This window comes from Diplotaxodon limnothrissa, linkage group LG7, assembly GCF_057381915.1.
Source record: "Diplotaxodon limnothrissa isolate DT_005_m linkage group LG7, D_limnothrissa_male_GT1.1, whole genome shotgun sequence".
NCBI classification, from domain to species: Eukaryota; Metazoa; Chordata; class Actinopteri; order Cichliformes; family Cichlidae; genus Diplotaxodon; species Diplotaxodon limnothrissa.
The window spans coordinates 43,826,010-43,841,506 of NC_140602.1; the positions used below are offsets into that span (position 1 = coordinate 43,826,010).

At 37.8% G+C, this 15,497-nt stretch overlaps 1 protein-coding gene across 1 annotated transcript in view; it reads left to right on the top strand.

Annotated features, from left to right (window-relative positions):
- Nucleotides 1-15,497, top strand: part of mmp17a (matrix metallopeptidase 17a) — a 119,803-nt gene that overhangs the window by 69,159 nt on the left and 35,147 nt on the right. The window contains exons 2-3 of the mRNA XM_085359737.1: nt 427-559; nt 2,234-2,369. Of these exons, the coding sequence (XP_085215863.1) occupies nt 427-559; nt 2,234-2,369 (269 nt within the window). The remainder of the gene's footprint in view (nt 1-426; nt 560-2,233; nt 2,370-15,497) is intronic.

Sequence of the window (15,497 nt, forward strand, 5' to 3'; positions counted from 1 at the left end):
AAAGTGAAATTGCAAAAATCTGCCCCCCCAAAAAAAAATTTTCCTGCAAATATTTAATATTTCAGGCTTTAAGGGGTTAATTTATATATATTACATAACATTTAAATTAATTATTTCACACCTGACTTGGTTTAGTCAGATGTTAGCAAAAGAATTAAAGTTTGCTCTCTGCCATTCAAACATCTTGCAATTAAAAAAATGCTGACAAATAGTGTCTAAATTTCTGTTAAGAGAAGGAAAACGGTTTTTCATTTGTTGGACGCACAAACAGTTGCACAGAAGCACAAAGCTCTTTTTGATCCTAAATATACAAATATGATTCAGTAGAGATCAAACTGAAGACGGTCTCAACATCTTTAGGGCACTTGAATATTTTCAGGTGCCTGGAGTGACGACTAAACTCTGTGTCTTCTGTTTCCCTTTCAGGACTGGCTGAGTAAGTTTGGGTACCTCCCACCGCCTGATCCTGTGACTGGCCAGCTTCAGACCAAGGAGGCCCTGACCAAGGCCATCAAAGCCATGCAGAAGTTTGGAGGGCTTAAGGAGACTGGAGTCTTGGGTATGTGGCTAGGTTGATTGCGAAGCTCTGCTCTACGGAAGGAGCACTATGGCTGGTTTTATATGTTCACTGATACCAGCGTATGTAAGAGTAAACGCCTGCGGAGGAAAATATAAGGTATGCCTTACAATAGAACGCATTCCTACCAACAGAAAAGCAACAGAGGCGAATCAATAACGCTTTGACACAATAACCACCGAACAATAAAAAGGTAGCTTTTATTTCAGTTCTTATGTACTGAAAAGCATTATATTGCACAGCTGTCTCCATGTCATGAGACACCTTGTAAGCATAAATCATTCTTGCTGCCGCACCACACAAAGCAGAATTACAGTACTGCTATGTACCTACTGTACTGTATGTGATTGATAACACTGGTATGTCTGAAGCGGAGCAGTATATTGATTAGTGTGGGTTTTACTGTTCGCTCTCATGTGAGGCCCTCATAGTTTCCCGCGGTGCATATTGGCAGTCTCACTCACTCGCACAGACAGCAATTCTCCTCTACAAACAAAACTCTTTACAGGCTACTCCCTCGCACATACACAAATATAGAAGGTAGAGAACAGGATACTGTATGTGAATAATTTGCTAGCCTAAAGCGCTGCTTCTCAAACTGTGGGGCGTGGACAGCCATCTGAGGAACATGATGTGATGCTAGGGTGAAGCTGAACATATTTAATGAATATTTATTTAAGTAAGACTCAATTATTTGGGGTAATTATCAGTAAAATGACCCTTTTTTGTGCTTCTGTAGTGGGGAATGCCAGAAATAACTGTGGATTTGGAGGATGTTAAACTTCTTCCTGGGATGAGATACAGTCAATCAATCTTTATTAGAAACTCAAGATCCAAAAAAATGTATAAAGAAAAGAATCAGTGTCCTAGAAAAATACATAAAGTTACATAATACTGTTCGGTAACTTTGTGGTGATCTGTTGTTCAGACAAAGCATCACAGTTTCATTCAGACATACCCTCTACTTTATCAGAGATAGCTCCAGCGCAGGCACAGCATTTCCTATACTCGCAAGATTGAACAGATGGTTCAGGTATCAGCACAATCCATTTTAGTGTCTCGTCACTGTGCAGAAATGCTGCTGTGGTTGTGGTGGAATAAAAAGAGAAATGGGGTTCAAAACGTCTGTGACAGGTGCCTTCTCCTGGATGTCCATCCGAGTAATCTCCACGGGCCGCTCCAGCGTCTTGGCTCTGAGTCCGGGCAGCCTCTCTTTCTTAAAGTGGCCAAAAGGCCGTACAAGTTCTTGGAGGCCTGCTGACTTCTGAAATGCAGATCATGACTGCGCTACATGCGTATCCATAAATATCACTAGTTCTGACGTAATAGGTTTGCTATCACGACTTTTACTCAGTAAATGCCTGAAGGGGAAGTTGGGGAGCATGTATATGTTTTGGCCCAAATGGCTTCTTGCAGCCTTTTGTTCAGTCAGCTGTGTACGTATATGTGCTCATACAGTGTAACATGACTCTCAACTACTGAAGCATTCATTTTCAAACAGATGTTGAACAGTGATGGATCACATGTCCTTATTCATGCGCAAGCATAAAATGCATTCATACACTAGCTAATTAGTTTTCTCTAAAAATAACATGGTAACTGTGCCATGTATTTGAATTAGTTTATATATGTGCATGTATCTCTTCTGTCCTGCAGACCAAGAAACACTAGGGCTGATGAAAACACCCAGATGTTCTCTGCCTGACGTGTCCGAGACAGAGGGGACAGTGGGACGCAGGAAGCGAAGCTTGAACCCTCAGAACAAATGGAACAAGAGACATCTATCCTGGAGGTAGGGAAAATTAACAGGACGCTTTAAGGTCACACGCAAGCGTCGTCGCCCAGATGCAATAAAACCAGCGAGTCCACAGACGGTGAATCCTTATTTTCATTCCCAGTGAGAGTAGCTATGTTAAGGCAGTAATGTATAATACAAATATGAAACCTAAATAGGAATCATCCTAATGATCAAAATAAATTCCCTCTTTCTTCAGATGTGATGCTTTTATCTGTCTGTAACCATATAGATAAATATTAGCTTTAAGGGATTTTTAGAGGTTTGTATGAATTTCAAGTCCTGCAAATGATGCATGATCCTTTTTTTTAGGACCTAGACCTTATTCTGTAAACCAGGGGTCCCCAATCCCAGTCCACGAGGGCCGGTGTCCCTGCAGGTTTTAGATCTCACTCTGGGTCAACACGCCGGAATCACATGATTAGTTCATTACCAGGCCTCTGGAGAACTTCAAGACATGTTGAGAAGGTAATTTATCCATTTAAATCAGCTGTGATGGATCAAGGACACATCTAAAACCTGCAGGCCCTCGTGGACTGGGATTGGGGACCCCTGCTGTAAACGGTTACAAACCACTGAAAGCTTAGAAGTGCACCCAGCTCGTGAGGCTGGAAGGAACATGCCACTGGAAACATTTGCTACTTATATTTGACTGTTTTAACTATAATATAGTAAAAATCCTCTCTCAGTCTATTTAAAATGATTTCCCATCTGTGCATGCTTTATTAGAACAGATTAGATGTCCCTTATTAAAGTGGAAAACTTTGGTGTTTTTAATTGACTGAGAGTATTTTGTAAAAATAAATAAATAAAAAGAATACATCGAACTTAATATAATCAGCAAACGTGTCTTTCTTATTAGATCATACACAAACCTTTGTGTAAATTATTCATAAAGTTTTCATAAATGAGACAGGGCTTTTATTTTTTTTAAGTCTTCAGATTTAATACCGATGCCTTTTTTATAATTCCTAAAGAGAAAGGTCACAGTCTGCTGTTTATACAGTACATGATAAGATAATATGGGCATGTTAAAAGCAGCTGGGCCATCTGTCAGGGATCCAGCTTAGTGTTAAACAGCAGAGGAGGAGGCGGTGAAACATATGGTTGGCCTGAGCTGGTTCGCACACGCCATCGGGAGATGATCTAAGGTAGGTGGTGTGTCAGCCGGTTTGTTTTAATCTGTGTGTGCTGTGCAGCAATAGACATCAACCTAAAGAGCAGTGCAGGGGAAGAGAAAACGAATAAATAAACATTTTGGTACTACATATGCACACATAAACAAAGAGTAACACCCACGCTCTTCACTCCCATGTGTGGCTGGATTTTTTTCCCTTTAGAGATGGGAGGTCTTTTGATAAATATCCCCGAATCACCCTCTGCTTATTCTCACCCACTGATATTGCTGTGATATTGGCCTGCAGTGAAGCTGCTGATGGAAGGAGTCAGCCAAATTATTATTTTATATATGACATATTGGCAACGCTATACTTTATTATATAGGGTTGGAATGGAGGTTGTGGAGTTGCTAGTCTAAGTATTAATATTTTAAAATGGAAGAGAATAACAAATAAAAATTTGTCACAGTTTATCAGTAGAAATGTCTTAAAACTGCATTCTGTCTAATAGCCTGCAGGGGGAGACTCTTCTGCCTGCAAAAAGAAGTCAGTTTGTATAAAGGTCTGAGGGAAAATGACTCCGCTGCTCTCTTAATCTATTATTAATGCATTCGTGTCCTCTGAGTTACAATGCTTAATTGACACAGAATGAGATTCAGTTTGTAAATTGTGGCCCGGTTTAGGTAAAAACAGATGAGAAAGCAGGGTATGCTTTGTGACTAAGCATGCTTTTCCTTCCCTTGATGGCCTAACTGCTCAAATCAAGGCTTTTCAAAAGATTCACACACCAATGAGCAGCAGCAAGGTGTCTGCGTGAACTTAAAATACAGTCTATGCATGTAGTACAAGTACAGATTTTACACTTGATTTTAGACATGATTTTACGTTTGCGTTATAGAGCTTGAGAACAGGCTCAAAAACAGTTGAGGCTGGTACTGCTTTGTGCTACTTTCATAGGATTTTGCAGGTACAAACTGTTTTTTGACAGCTGATTTCTAATTATTTGTAATAATTAGATAAATACAACATAAATATCAGTATGTGCATATGAATAAAGTAGCAAAATATATGTGAATGTTAATCAAGGGTTTACACAAAGGTTTCTTTGTGTATGATCTGTTGGGTAAACAACTATTGGTTGGCCAAGTGTTTTTATGTCACTTAGCATACAGTAGTTATAAGTTTTGCTTTAGGGAGAGTGTGGCATGCAGGACAGATGGACCACAACATCCTGCAGAAGGATGATGAAACAGGCAGGGTAATAGATCTAAGGTAGGACAGAAGGAAAGCAAAATGAAGCAAGAGGTGGTTGGAAAGCAGGACATCAGGGCACTTGAGGATTGAAGAAACAGGTCGATAAGCAGGAATTTTCCACTGGTGGGAGGGCTGAGCGCGCAAAAGGGACTGTGGGTGAGCCGTGATACTTAATAGCAGAACAGAAAGTAAAGCAGTGTGTAAAACGGAGTTAGCAAGATGAAGATGTCTGGGTAATTGTGAGCTGCACAGTGAAGTATTTGATTATAACCAATGTCATCCATCCTTTTTCTTAGCTGTGTATCCAGTTCAGGGTCATGGGTGGGTGGATAGCTCGTCAATATAATATTTTTTTTTTCAAAGATTAGCTTTTATCTAAACTTTATGAAGAAAGCTTTATTTTCACCGTGTGGTAGTGTGGCCCTAGATGTAGACCAGTCGATCCATCGGCCTTTCGACTACGCCCACAGCAAGGCTGACATTTGTGTTTAGGAAAGAATTTTTTGTTTGTTTGTTTGATTAGAACACGAACTATGATAAATTTAGTGAGTCATTAATTTCGATTCCACCAGTGAAGTAGTGCTGCGTAGCCAGCCCACATTTTAAAAGGTGTGAGAGCCAAATGTGACGTAGTGTTACATTTCCAAAAAGTGAAAAGTGTAATTTCCGTGGAAGAAAATTGTGCCAGGAGCTTTCCACTTTGCTACATTAATAACAGATTACTAACTCAAGTTGATGTTGGAAAATCATCCAGACTTTATTCCCAGGGATTACAGGTCAGGTTTATCCAGCCAGAATCAGCTGAGGAAAGTAAGCTTCTTCAGCAGGTTTGTGGCAGCAAAAGCAGCTGCTCAGACTGCAAGACGGATGAGTTCAGGTGGATGAATCACTTGTCACCGGAGGCAGAAAGGTTACAGCTTTTTGATAACAAATTACCTGGTGACTTTGTCCCTGTGGCATCTCCTTGTTGAAATAATCCTCAGTTCACTTGGGGCTTTCGGTCAGAGATACAGCCTTTTTTTCAGGGGTGGGGTGGGTGAGGATGTAACTGCACATGGGTGGGTGGTTTAGGGGGACAAGTGGGGTGGGGGTGGTCCGCATAAGGTCTCAGATGACCTGGAAAAAGCAGTTGGCCGCAATCCAGCAGCACACCGCATTGAAACCATGGAGTCAACATCTGCTTCTGGGGACCGGCATGCACATAGCTGTGAGGTCCTGCTGTTTTATGACTGGAACATTTTTGCTTTTTTTCATATCACTCAGTCTCTCTTTTTACTCTGCTTCTCTCCATCCTGCTGCTGCAAACCTTCTGCTGTCAATCACCTGCTTTATGCTGCCTCCAGCCTGGCCCTAGTTGGCTCTGTGAAATAAGGCAGCTTCTTTTTCAGTCCAGTGAAGCCACCTTTCTACTCGCAGCTCTCACATTTGTGTAGCACCATAACGCAGCCAAGATGTACTGAAAATTGAGATGTACAGACTTGGTGTCTTTTAAAAAGAAGAGGAAAAGAAAAAAGAAAAGAAACAGCCTCTGGCTTCTGCCGAGAAACAGATGGGGCAATTATTCAGGTTTTATTATAAATGCCTGTGGATTATTTGTTGATTTCAGATTCATTCACATCTAAAGAGGCTTCCATATTGCATGGTTTATCAATAAAGCTACACAGTAAATTGATATAATATTCTATATAGAACAACTGCCTCAGGCTTCTGTATTGATTTGTGTGCCAACTTTTTCTTTTTTGCCGTGATATTATGCTTCGTATAATTATCCGACTTGGAAAATCACAAATTCAAACAGTCTGGTATTTTTTGCCATCTCTGTTTAGCACCAAGGTCACCGTTTTGTTGACTCGAGAACATTTAGGTTCATCGCCAATAAATGAAGCAAAGAGTCACTGTCCCAGTCACTTGTTCCTCGATGGGATCTTAGACAATTAAAAACTCTAAAACACTGTTAAAGCAGAATCTCAATAGAAAAAGGCAATATATTGTAATTGAACTTCCTTTTTTCTCAGTCCAGTATTACTCTGGGACAATATTGCATAATGGAGTTTGTAATGACAAAACTAATTTCCTTCCTCATTACATATTTATGACTTAGATTCGCTAAAGACTTTGAAGAAATGCTATTTCACAGCCATTTTTCAAAGAATGAAGTTTTCCGTTTGCTAGATGAGATGTAAAGCTTGAAAATGGGAAAACATCTTAAATCCCCTCAACCATTTTATTTACATGGCATCCAGGAGGGTGATCACATTACTCTGCAATGAGTAACTTTTCCATTTTCTTGTCATTATGTCCATTATCTTAAATTATGAGAAGTTCATCTCACTGCAATACACATGGAGCCAATTAAAGATGTTAATGTATGTATAATATATCTGTCATGGTTGGTGAATGCTTTGGACCCAGGGTGCAGACCTGAAGCCAAATTAACCCTTTATTTAAGTGAAATTGGGACGATCCAACAAGCAGCAGTAACCCAAATCAAATACTAATAGCAGGGATAATTAGGTAATTAGTTAGTTAATTAGTTAATTAGCATGAGGCAATTACGAAAAGAAGACACAGGTGAAGAGAGTCAATGAATGAGACAAGGAGAAGAAAATCCAAACACAATGCACAGAAGATTATCTGGTAAAAGACTGAAGCAGGAAGTAACTAAACAGGGGACACAGGAACGCAAACTTGACAAGGAAGGGCGGGAAAAAAACCTCGGGGAAAAAACAATAAGGAAACTCAACCAAAGAAAATAGAAAATAAGCTTAGAATATGAAGAACAATATATAGAACAGAGCATACAAGGAATATAATAACGCACAAAAATAAAATATTAAACTCCAAGCTTGACTCCAAGCAAAGACCTGTCAGTTATTTGCTGTTTTTCCTCCTTAAACTACTTTTGAGCTGCTTGTGTCTTACTAGGCAGGTTTAAATTAGCCCAACTAAATGCGTTTACCACTAATGCAGAACTTAACAGTCTTGTTACTGATTTACAGGGGAAAAGTGTAACACTACAGGGGAATTACACTCAGGGTGTAATTAAATTGTCTTTGAAATTACAATGAAATTAAATTTACTTACAAATACTTACAGGTAGGTAAGCTAGAGTAAGGGGCTAACAACTAAGTTTATTTCACAGGAAACAATTTGTACAATTTCATAATGATTTTGCAGAAAATCAGTCAGTGTTTTCATAAATCACATGGTAAATATGCTATACTTTTGGGCTAGGTATAGATATGGATGATAATAGTTATAGGATAATAGCTATAAAAACGTCTGATTAATCCAATCCATAATACAACCCAGACCCGGAAAAATGCAGTGTACTTAAGATGCGGAAATATTGTTTGTTTTTCCCCAATATTACCAAGAAACTGCACAGTACTTAAAAAACTACTTAAATTTACTTACAATTTAATTATTTTTTATTGCCTGTAAAATACATGAAGTTATGTGCTACTTAAAAGTACTTAAAGTGTGTCTTTTTTATTTGTTTCCTATTATTATAGCTACCAAATTTACATATTTGTAGATGAAAATAATAATTATTATAATTTTATATCTAATCCATTGAAATTACTTTTAATTACAGGGAAATTACACCCTTTGTGCGGGCCATACTATAAAGTGTTACAAACTGAGCTTTATATACATATATATATATATATATATATATATATATATATATATATATATATATATATATATATATATATATATATATATATATATATTAGGGGTGCAACGATACACAAAATTCACGGTTCGGTTCGGTTCGATACTTTTGTGTCACGGTTCGATATTTTTTCGATACAAAAAAAATGTTCATGCATTTTTAATTTGTCATTTATTAAAATTATAAATATATATTTTAACTCAAAAGTACAGTTTTTAAATTTAACCCTAACCCTTGTGCGTGTTTTTTATTTTGACAGCGAATGCGCACCTGCGGACCACTTATGTGCAGCCCTGGTTATATAGCTCATCATATTGTAGCCACAGAAATTCTTTTGTCCATGAAACCATAAAGCTGCACTTTCTTTTTGCCTTATAGTCTGATTTGTCATAACTTCTCCGTTTTGTGGTAAGCTTTTCTTTGGCTGTCACTTCTTCACCCTGACCTGTCTTGTTTGGCTCAGCAGAACTGAAATGCTTTTACACACTCACTCACATAAGCTCAGCGATTCTCTGCGCGATCAACCTCTCACATGTTTAAGCTGCGGGAGATTTCACTTGTCATGTTTGCATAGTAAGCTAACGATTAATAAGACGATGTCAGAGGAATTGGTGCACAAATTATCATCACTCACAGATCAGTGCTGTCGCTCTCTATACACAGTTCGCACGATTGCAAAGTGAAAGCAAAAAAACAAGCGCAAATTCAAACGCGATTTCAATATGTCACATATTGACAGTGGCTCACCGATGCCAATGACATAATTACCCAGCTACATTTCTGAAAGAATGCAAAAGCATTGACATATATTTTTCCTTCCTACAATAGCCCGACGGGCAGGGTAGCCCGACTGAAAAAATCGCTAGCCCCAGGATGTCAGGCTAGCGATATTGCAAGCCCTGTATCTGATTGAGGAATCACTCATCTTTGGAAAAGAGAGTTTATTACAGAGAAATGTCTCTTTCCAAAATAAAAGCTATACTATCCGCTTCTTCTGGGCTATATTCTCAGCAGCATAAGGAGAATCATGTGCTAACAGCTGTCTAAATGACTCGGCTAAAGTTAGTAGCATGCTTGTTGTTTTTGTCTTTGCACTAGGATGATGTCGGCGTAAATGTGCAGTCATATTCGTTGTGTTCCCACTAGTGCTTTCAGGTTAATCTCGTTGAAATGACCTTAACACCACAACACGGCAAATCTCCGTTAACGAGCTACCGCCGATCGCCCCGTGCATGGGGCTAGACGGCTAACACGTTAACGAGCTAACTGCGCTAACACACTAGTTCCCACCCATGTAACTGAGCATTGCATGGCACATCCAACATACTGTTTTACTTTAGTCCATGACTCGCTTACCTTCAGGGTCATACGTCACATGAAAACCAAAATAATTCCAAACGCCAGATCTGAATGAGGGTGGGGGAGGTGCCCTGCGCTCTTCCTTCTGACTATGCTGTCTGTGTGGAGCACTCAGTGGATCTGCGCTCGACAGTGCAGCCTAGGCGGAGTAGTCGAACACAGATTCACTGAGCGCTCCACACAGACAGCATCGTCAGAAGGAAAGTTGATAAAATAAATTACAAATGTTGTATTGTTCGATACATACATATCGATACATTCAGACAAGACCGTACTGAAGCTCTACAGGAAGTGCCATTTGTCACTTCCTGTTTGCCATTTGTTTGGAAGTTGTGTTTTGATCGTGTCCTGTGGATTTTTGAAATTTGGCCATCAATTTCTGGAGCAAAGACTACTCACATTGTTGGAACTTTTGGTACAACCCTGTCTGGATTACGACTTTGATACAGGATATTGGACTGGACTAACGGAGTTAACGAGGTAATTGCAGGCTAGCCAACGCGTTACCAGGCTAACAGCTGACTGAGGAATCAGCTGACCGACCCTGCTACCAGGGTAACCAGATAAAATGGGGCCGAAGAGGACACCGACAGCTGAGGAAGTCGAGGACATTAAAAAGTCCCTTGACTTCATAATGGAGGAAATTTCTACTATCAGGTTGCAGCAGAAAAATATCATTGAAATTGTGGAGGAGGTAAAGCTCCTCCGCATCCAAAATGCCGAAAAAGATAAAAAGATTGCATACCTGGAAAGTAAGGTCGCTGACCTGGAACAATACTCCAGGATAAACGACGTCATCATCACTGGGCTCCATATTAAACCCCGGTCATACGCTCAGGCGGTGACCGCTGACAGCAACGAGGAACCTGGAGAGCTTGACATTAGCTCCACGGAACAACAGGTGGCTGCTTTCCTGCGGTCCAAAGGGATTGCCCTGGACTGTAACTCTGTCGAAGCATGCCACCCTCTTCCCAGGAGGAACAGCAACATACCGGCTATTATATTAAGGTTTGTAAATCGAAAGCACAAGATTACGCTGCTGAAACAAGGAAGAAAATTAAAAGGATCTAATGTCTTTATCAATGAACATCTAACCAAACACAACGCTGAAATAGCCAAAAAAGCGCGACACCTTAAGAAGCTGGGAAAAATCCAAGGCACCTGGACGACGAACTGCAAAATATTCATTAAACTAAACGGATCACCAGAGGAAGCCAAAGTTCTGACCATTAAAAATATGGCGGATCTCGAAAAATATCAGTGAGCAACACGATCTGGACGGCAAACAAGGTAACAGACAACCACACACTCACTTATGACACACACTGGAAGGAAGAACTCAGATACATCTGGAAGAATCAGCTGCATCAGTCAGACAGTTGCAGAATATGATCAATTGGAACTGAAAACATTTAACTATATGGATCACAATACACACGACTTGGAATATGAAATAGATCCAGACAACAACTTTTTCTCATTGCTGCTACTATACAAATAAAGACTACAATCAGAGGATTAAAACTGAGAATAAATTATCAATTATCCACTTTAACTGTAGAAGTCTCTATGCTAATTTTAGTCATATCAAAGAATATCTTAACCAGTTTTCACATCCATTTAGTGTCATTGCCTTATCAGAAACTTGGATCAATATGGAAAAAGGAACAGACTTTGAACTGGAGGGTTATGAATTCACATTTATAACTAGGCGAAACAAAGGAGGAGGAGGAGTGGCCTTGTATGTGGACAAATCCTTGAAATTTAATGTGGTGGAAAAGATGACGATGGTGATTGATAATGTACTAGAATGTATTACAGTTGAAATTTGTAAAGAAAAAAGTAAAAATGTAATCATTAGCTGTATATACAGAGCTCCAGGTAGTAGTATTGAGACATTTAAAGACTGGATAGAAGAAACATTTATTGAAATAGCTCGCAAAAAAGTTTTCATTTGTGGAGACTTCAATATTGATTTGCTAAACCCAAATAAACATAAAACCACTGAGGAATTTATAAACACAATGCACTGTATGAATCTATTCCCTAAAATTACTAGACCTACCAGGATTACATCACATTGTGCAACTCTCATAGACAACATTTTTGCAAATGACATTGAAAATAAGACTGTAAGTGGACTCTTGATTAACGACATAAGTGACCATCTTCCAATTTTTACAATCTATGATAGGAATTACAAGATCAATAAAATGGACAGTAAAAAAGAGTACAGACGAGTAAGAACAGAAGAAAGAATGAATGCATTTAAAAAAGATTTATTGAAGGAAAACTGGGGTGAAGTATATCAGGAACAGGACGTTAATAGTGCTTATAATAAATTCCTTAGAATATTTACATTACTGTACAATACCAACTGTCCAATAAAGCAATATAGTAGGAAACAGAAATATATGGACTGTCCATGGATAACAAAAGGTCTGCAAAATGCATGTATAAAGAAAAATGCTCTATACAGAGAGTTCTTAAGAACGAGAACTAAAGATGCTGAAATCAGATACAAAAGATATAAAAATAGGTTAACTAATATACTTAGATTTAGTAAAAAGGAATACTATAAGAAGCAATTAGATATAAATAGAAATAATAATAAAAGATTATGGGAAATCCTGAACAGTGTTATAAAATGTGGGACTGGACAAAAGAACTATCCCAAGTATTTCATTTGTAATGACCATGAAGAATACAATATGGATGTTGTGGCAAATAGTCTCAATGAATTCTTTGTAACTGCTGGACCAAATTTAGCAAGAACAATCACTCATCCTGGGAAAGCACAGGAAAAACCCGATACACTGATTGACAGAAATCCATATTCTATGTTTCTCACAGCCGTTGATGAAAATGAAGTTCTTGAAATTGTCAAAAAATGTAAAAATCACAAATCTTTGGATTGTAATGATATTGATATGATAGTGGTTAAAAGAGTCATTGAGGCTATTATAAAACCATTTACATACATCTGTAATTTATCATTTCAAACTGGTCGATTTCCAGACAGAATGAAAATAGCAAAAGTTATACCTCTATACAAATCTGGAAACAAACACCATTTCACAAACTACAGGCCTGTCTCTTTACTACCTCAATTCTTAAAAGTTCTTGAAAAACTGTTTAAAAACAGACTGGAAAAATTTATAGATAAACATAAACTACTCACTGAGAGTCAGTACGGATTCAGATCAAGCAGATCAACATCATCGGCACTATTAGATTCAATAGAATACATCACAAATTCCATAGACAAAAAGCAATATGTGGCTGGGTTATTCATAGACTTGACAAAGGCATTTGACATTATAGATCATGATATATTAATAAGAAAACTGGAACGTTATGGTGTCAGAGGGGTAGTTTTAGATTGGGTCCGGAGTTATTTAAGTGACAGAAAGCAGTTTGTGAAAATAAATGGTGGTTGCTCCTTATGTATGGACATTGCTTGTGGTGTACCCCAAGGGTCAGTTTTGGGTCCAAAATTCTTCAACTTGTACATTAACGACATCTGTAAAGTGTCCAAAGTATTAAAAATGGTTCTCTTTGCTGACGATACAAACATTTTTTGCTCTGGTGATGATCTGCAGAATTTATTGGAGGATATGACTAATGAAATAAGTAAAGTGAAGTTCTGGCTTGATAAAAACAAATTATCATTAAATTTGAATAAATCTAAACTTATGTTATTTGGAAATAGTAGTTTAAATACAAATGCAAAGATTCAAATAAATGGTGTTGATATTGAAAGAGTCAGTGAAAATAAATTTCTGGGGGTAATAATAGATGAAAAACTTAACTGGAGAGCTCACGTAAGATATATTCATTCCAAAGTATCACGAAGCATTGCAGTACTAAACAAGGCAAAACAGGTATTCGACAGAACATCACTTCATATTCTCTACTGTTCACTGGTTTCACCATACTTAAGCTATTGTGCAGAGGTCTGGGGCAATAACTATAAAACCACATTACATTCACTTTTTACTCTTCAAAAGAAAGCAATTCGAATCATCCACAATGCAGGTTATAGGGAACATACAAACTCACTATTTTTGCAGTCTGAAATATTGAAAATTGACGATCTAGTGAAATTCCAAACAGCACAAATTCTATTCAAAGCAAAAAATAAAGAACTGCCAGGTAATATTCAGAGTATGTTTTTTTTGAAAGAAGGAAGTTATAATTTAAGGGGTTTTTGTAACTTCAAAACAATGAGGGTACGTACTACAAGAAAAGGCTTTTGTGTTTCTGTTCAAGGAGTGAAACTATGGAACAAACTGAATATGGAATTAAAGCAATGTCCAAACATAAAACTGTTCAAAAAGAGTTATAAAAATATGATCTTCTCGATCTATAAAGAAAAGGAAAATATTTAAATTAAGTGAATGTCTCTATTTAAAAACAAACAAACAAAAAATTCATGATGTGATATTATAGTATATAGTATATCAGAAATCTGTTCACTATTTTTATTACAAATTATATCAGTAAGGAAGCTGACTAAATATTCACTGATAATTTATGGGACAGGGGTGGGATTAAATAAGTGTATACTTCTTCCCACTCCCTTTCAACATGTAAATTAATCAGAATGTTTTTTTGTATGTAATTTGTATATTTTTTTTTCTCTCATTTCTTTTCTAAATGTACTTGTATATTGTTCACATGTTGAAATAAATTACCAATCAATCAATCAATCAATATGCGTACCGAACCGAAAGCACTGTATCGAACGGTTCAATATCGATACGAATATCGTTGCACCCCTAATATATATATATATATATATATATATATATATATATATATATATATATATATATATATATATATATATATATATATATATATATGTATAATGACTTTCCTTTTCTTACAACTTGGTAAGTTGAAAATGTTCTTGTTAGATGGGGAAATAAATCTCGAGTGAGAATACTTGAGTGCCGGATTGGTGTTTGAAAAGTTGTTTTTTAAGCAGTAATATTCTGTGTGCTTTTATGATTTAAACATGATCACATCTATAAATCTAATGACTGAATGCCTGAAGATAAGCTCGGCTACTTGCATATATGATTTCTTCGCTTGCTTACACTCGTTTCTCCATCATTCGCTCCCCTCTCTTTGTTTTCCCTTCAACTCTATCCTCTGCCCGCCACTTAAGCTCCGCAGCAAAAGATCCACAGCCTGTCCAGCACTGCCTGCTCAGTGTGCACTTTGATGTTAGCAGTTCTTTCTAAACCTGTTCTGTTTGATTGATGTGTAAACGTCTGACAGTACACTCCATTCTCAGGTATTTATTTGTGAGTCGATGATGCACACTCAGGAGCTCTGTTGCTGCTAAACAGCCCTTCAGCCGCTAAGCCTCTGATGACTACTGTTATACGCTGCTGCCAAAAACTCTTACATCTGCACTTTTTGTTGTTGTTTTGTTTTTACAAACTGCTGGCTCATGCGCTTATCACTCTGTAACTGCTCGTGAGTCACGGTCTGACGATTTCAAGAAAACAGACATTTACGGCACGATCACACGGCCGTTATCTTGATCATCCACAAGCTTATTTTTTCAATGCTGACCTGAAAAATCCTTCAGTGATACGTGTGATTCCATTACTGCCCTTAAAATCCCAACCTGATGCTTTGAACACATTACACATTGAACAACTCGGGCGGAATGGATCGTGGTTATATGTGAATATA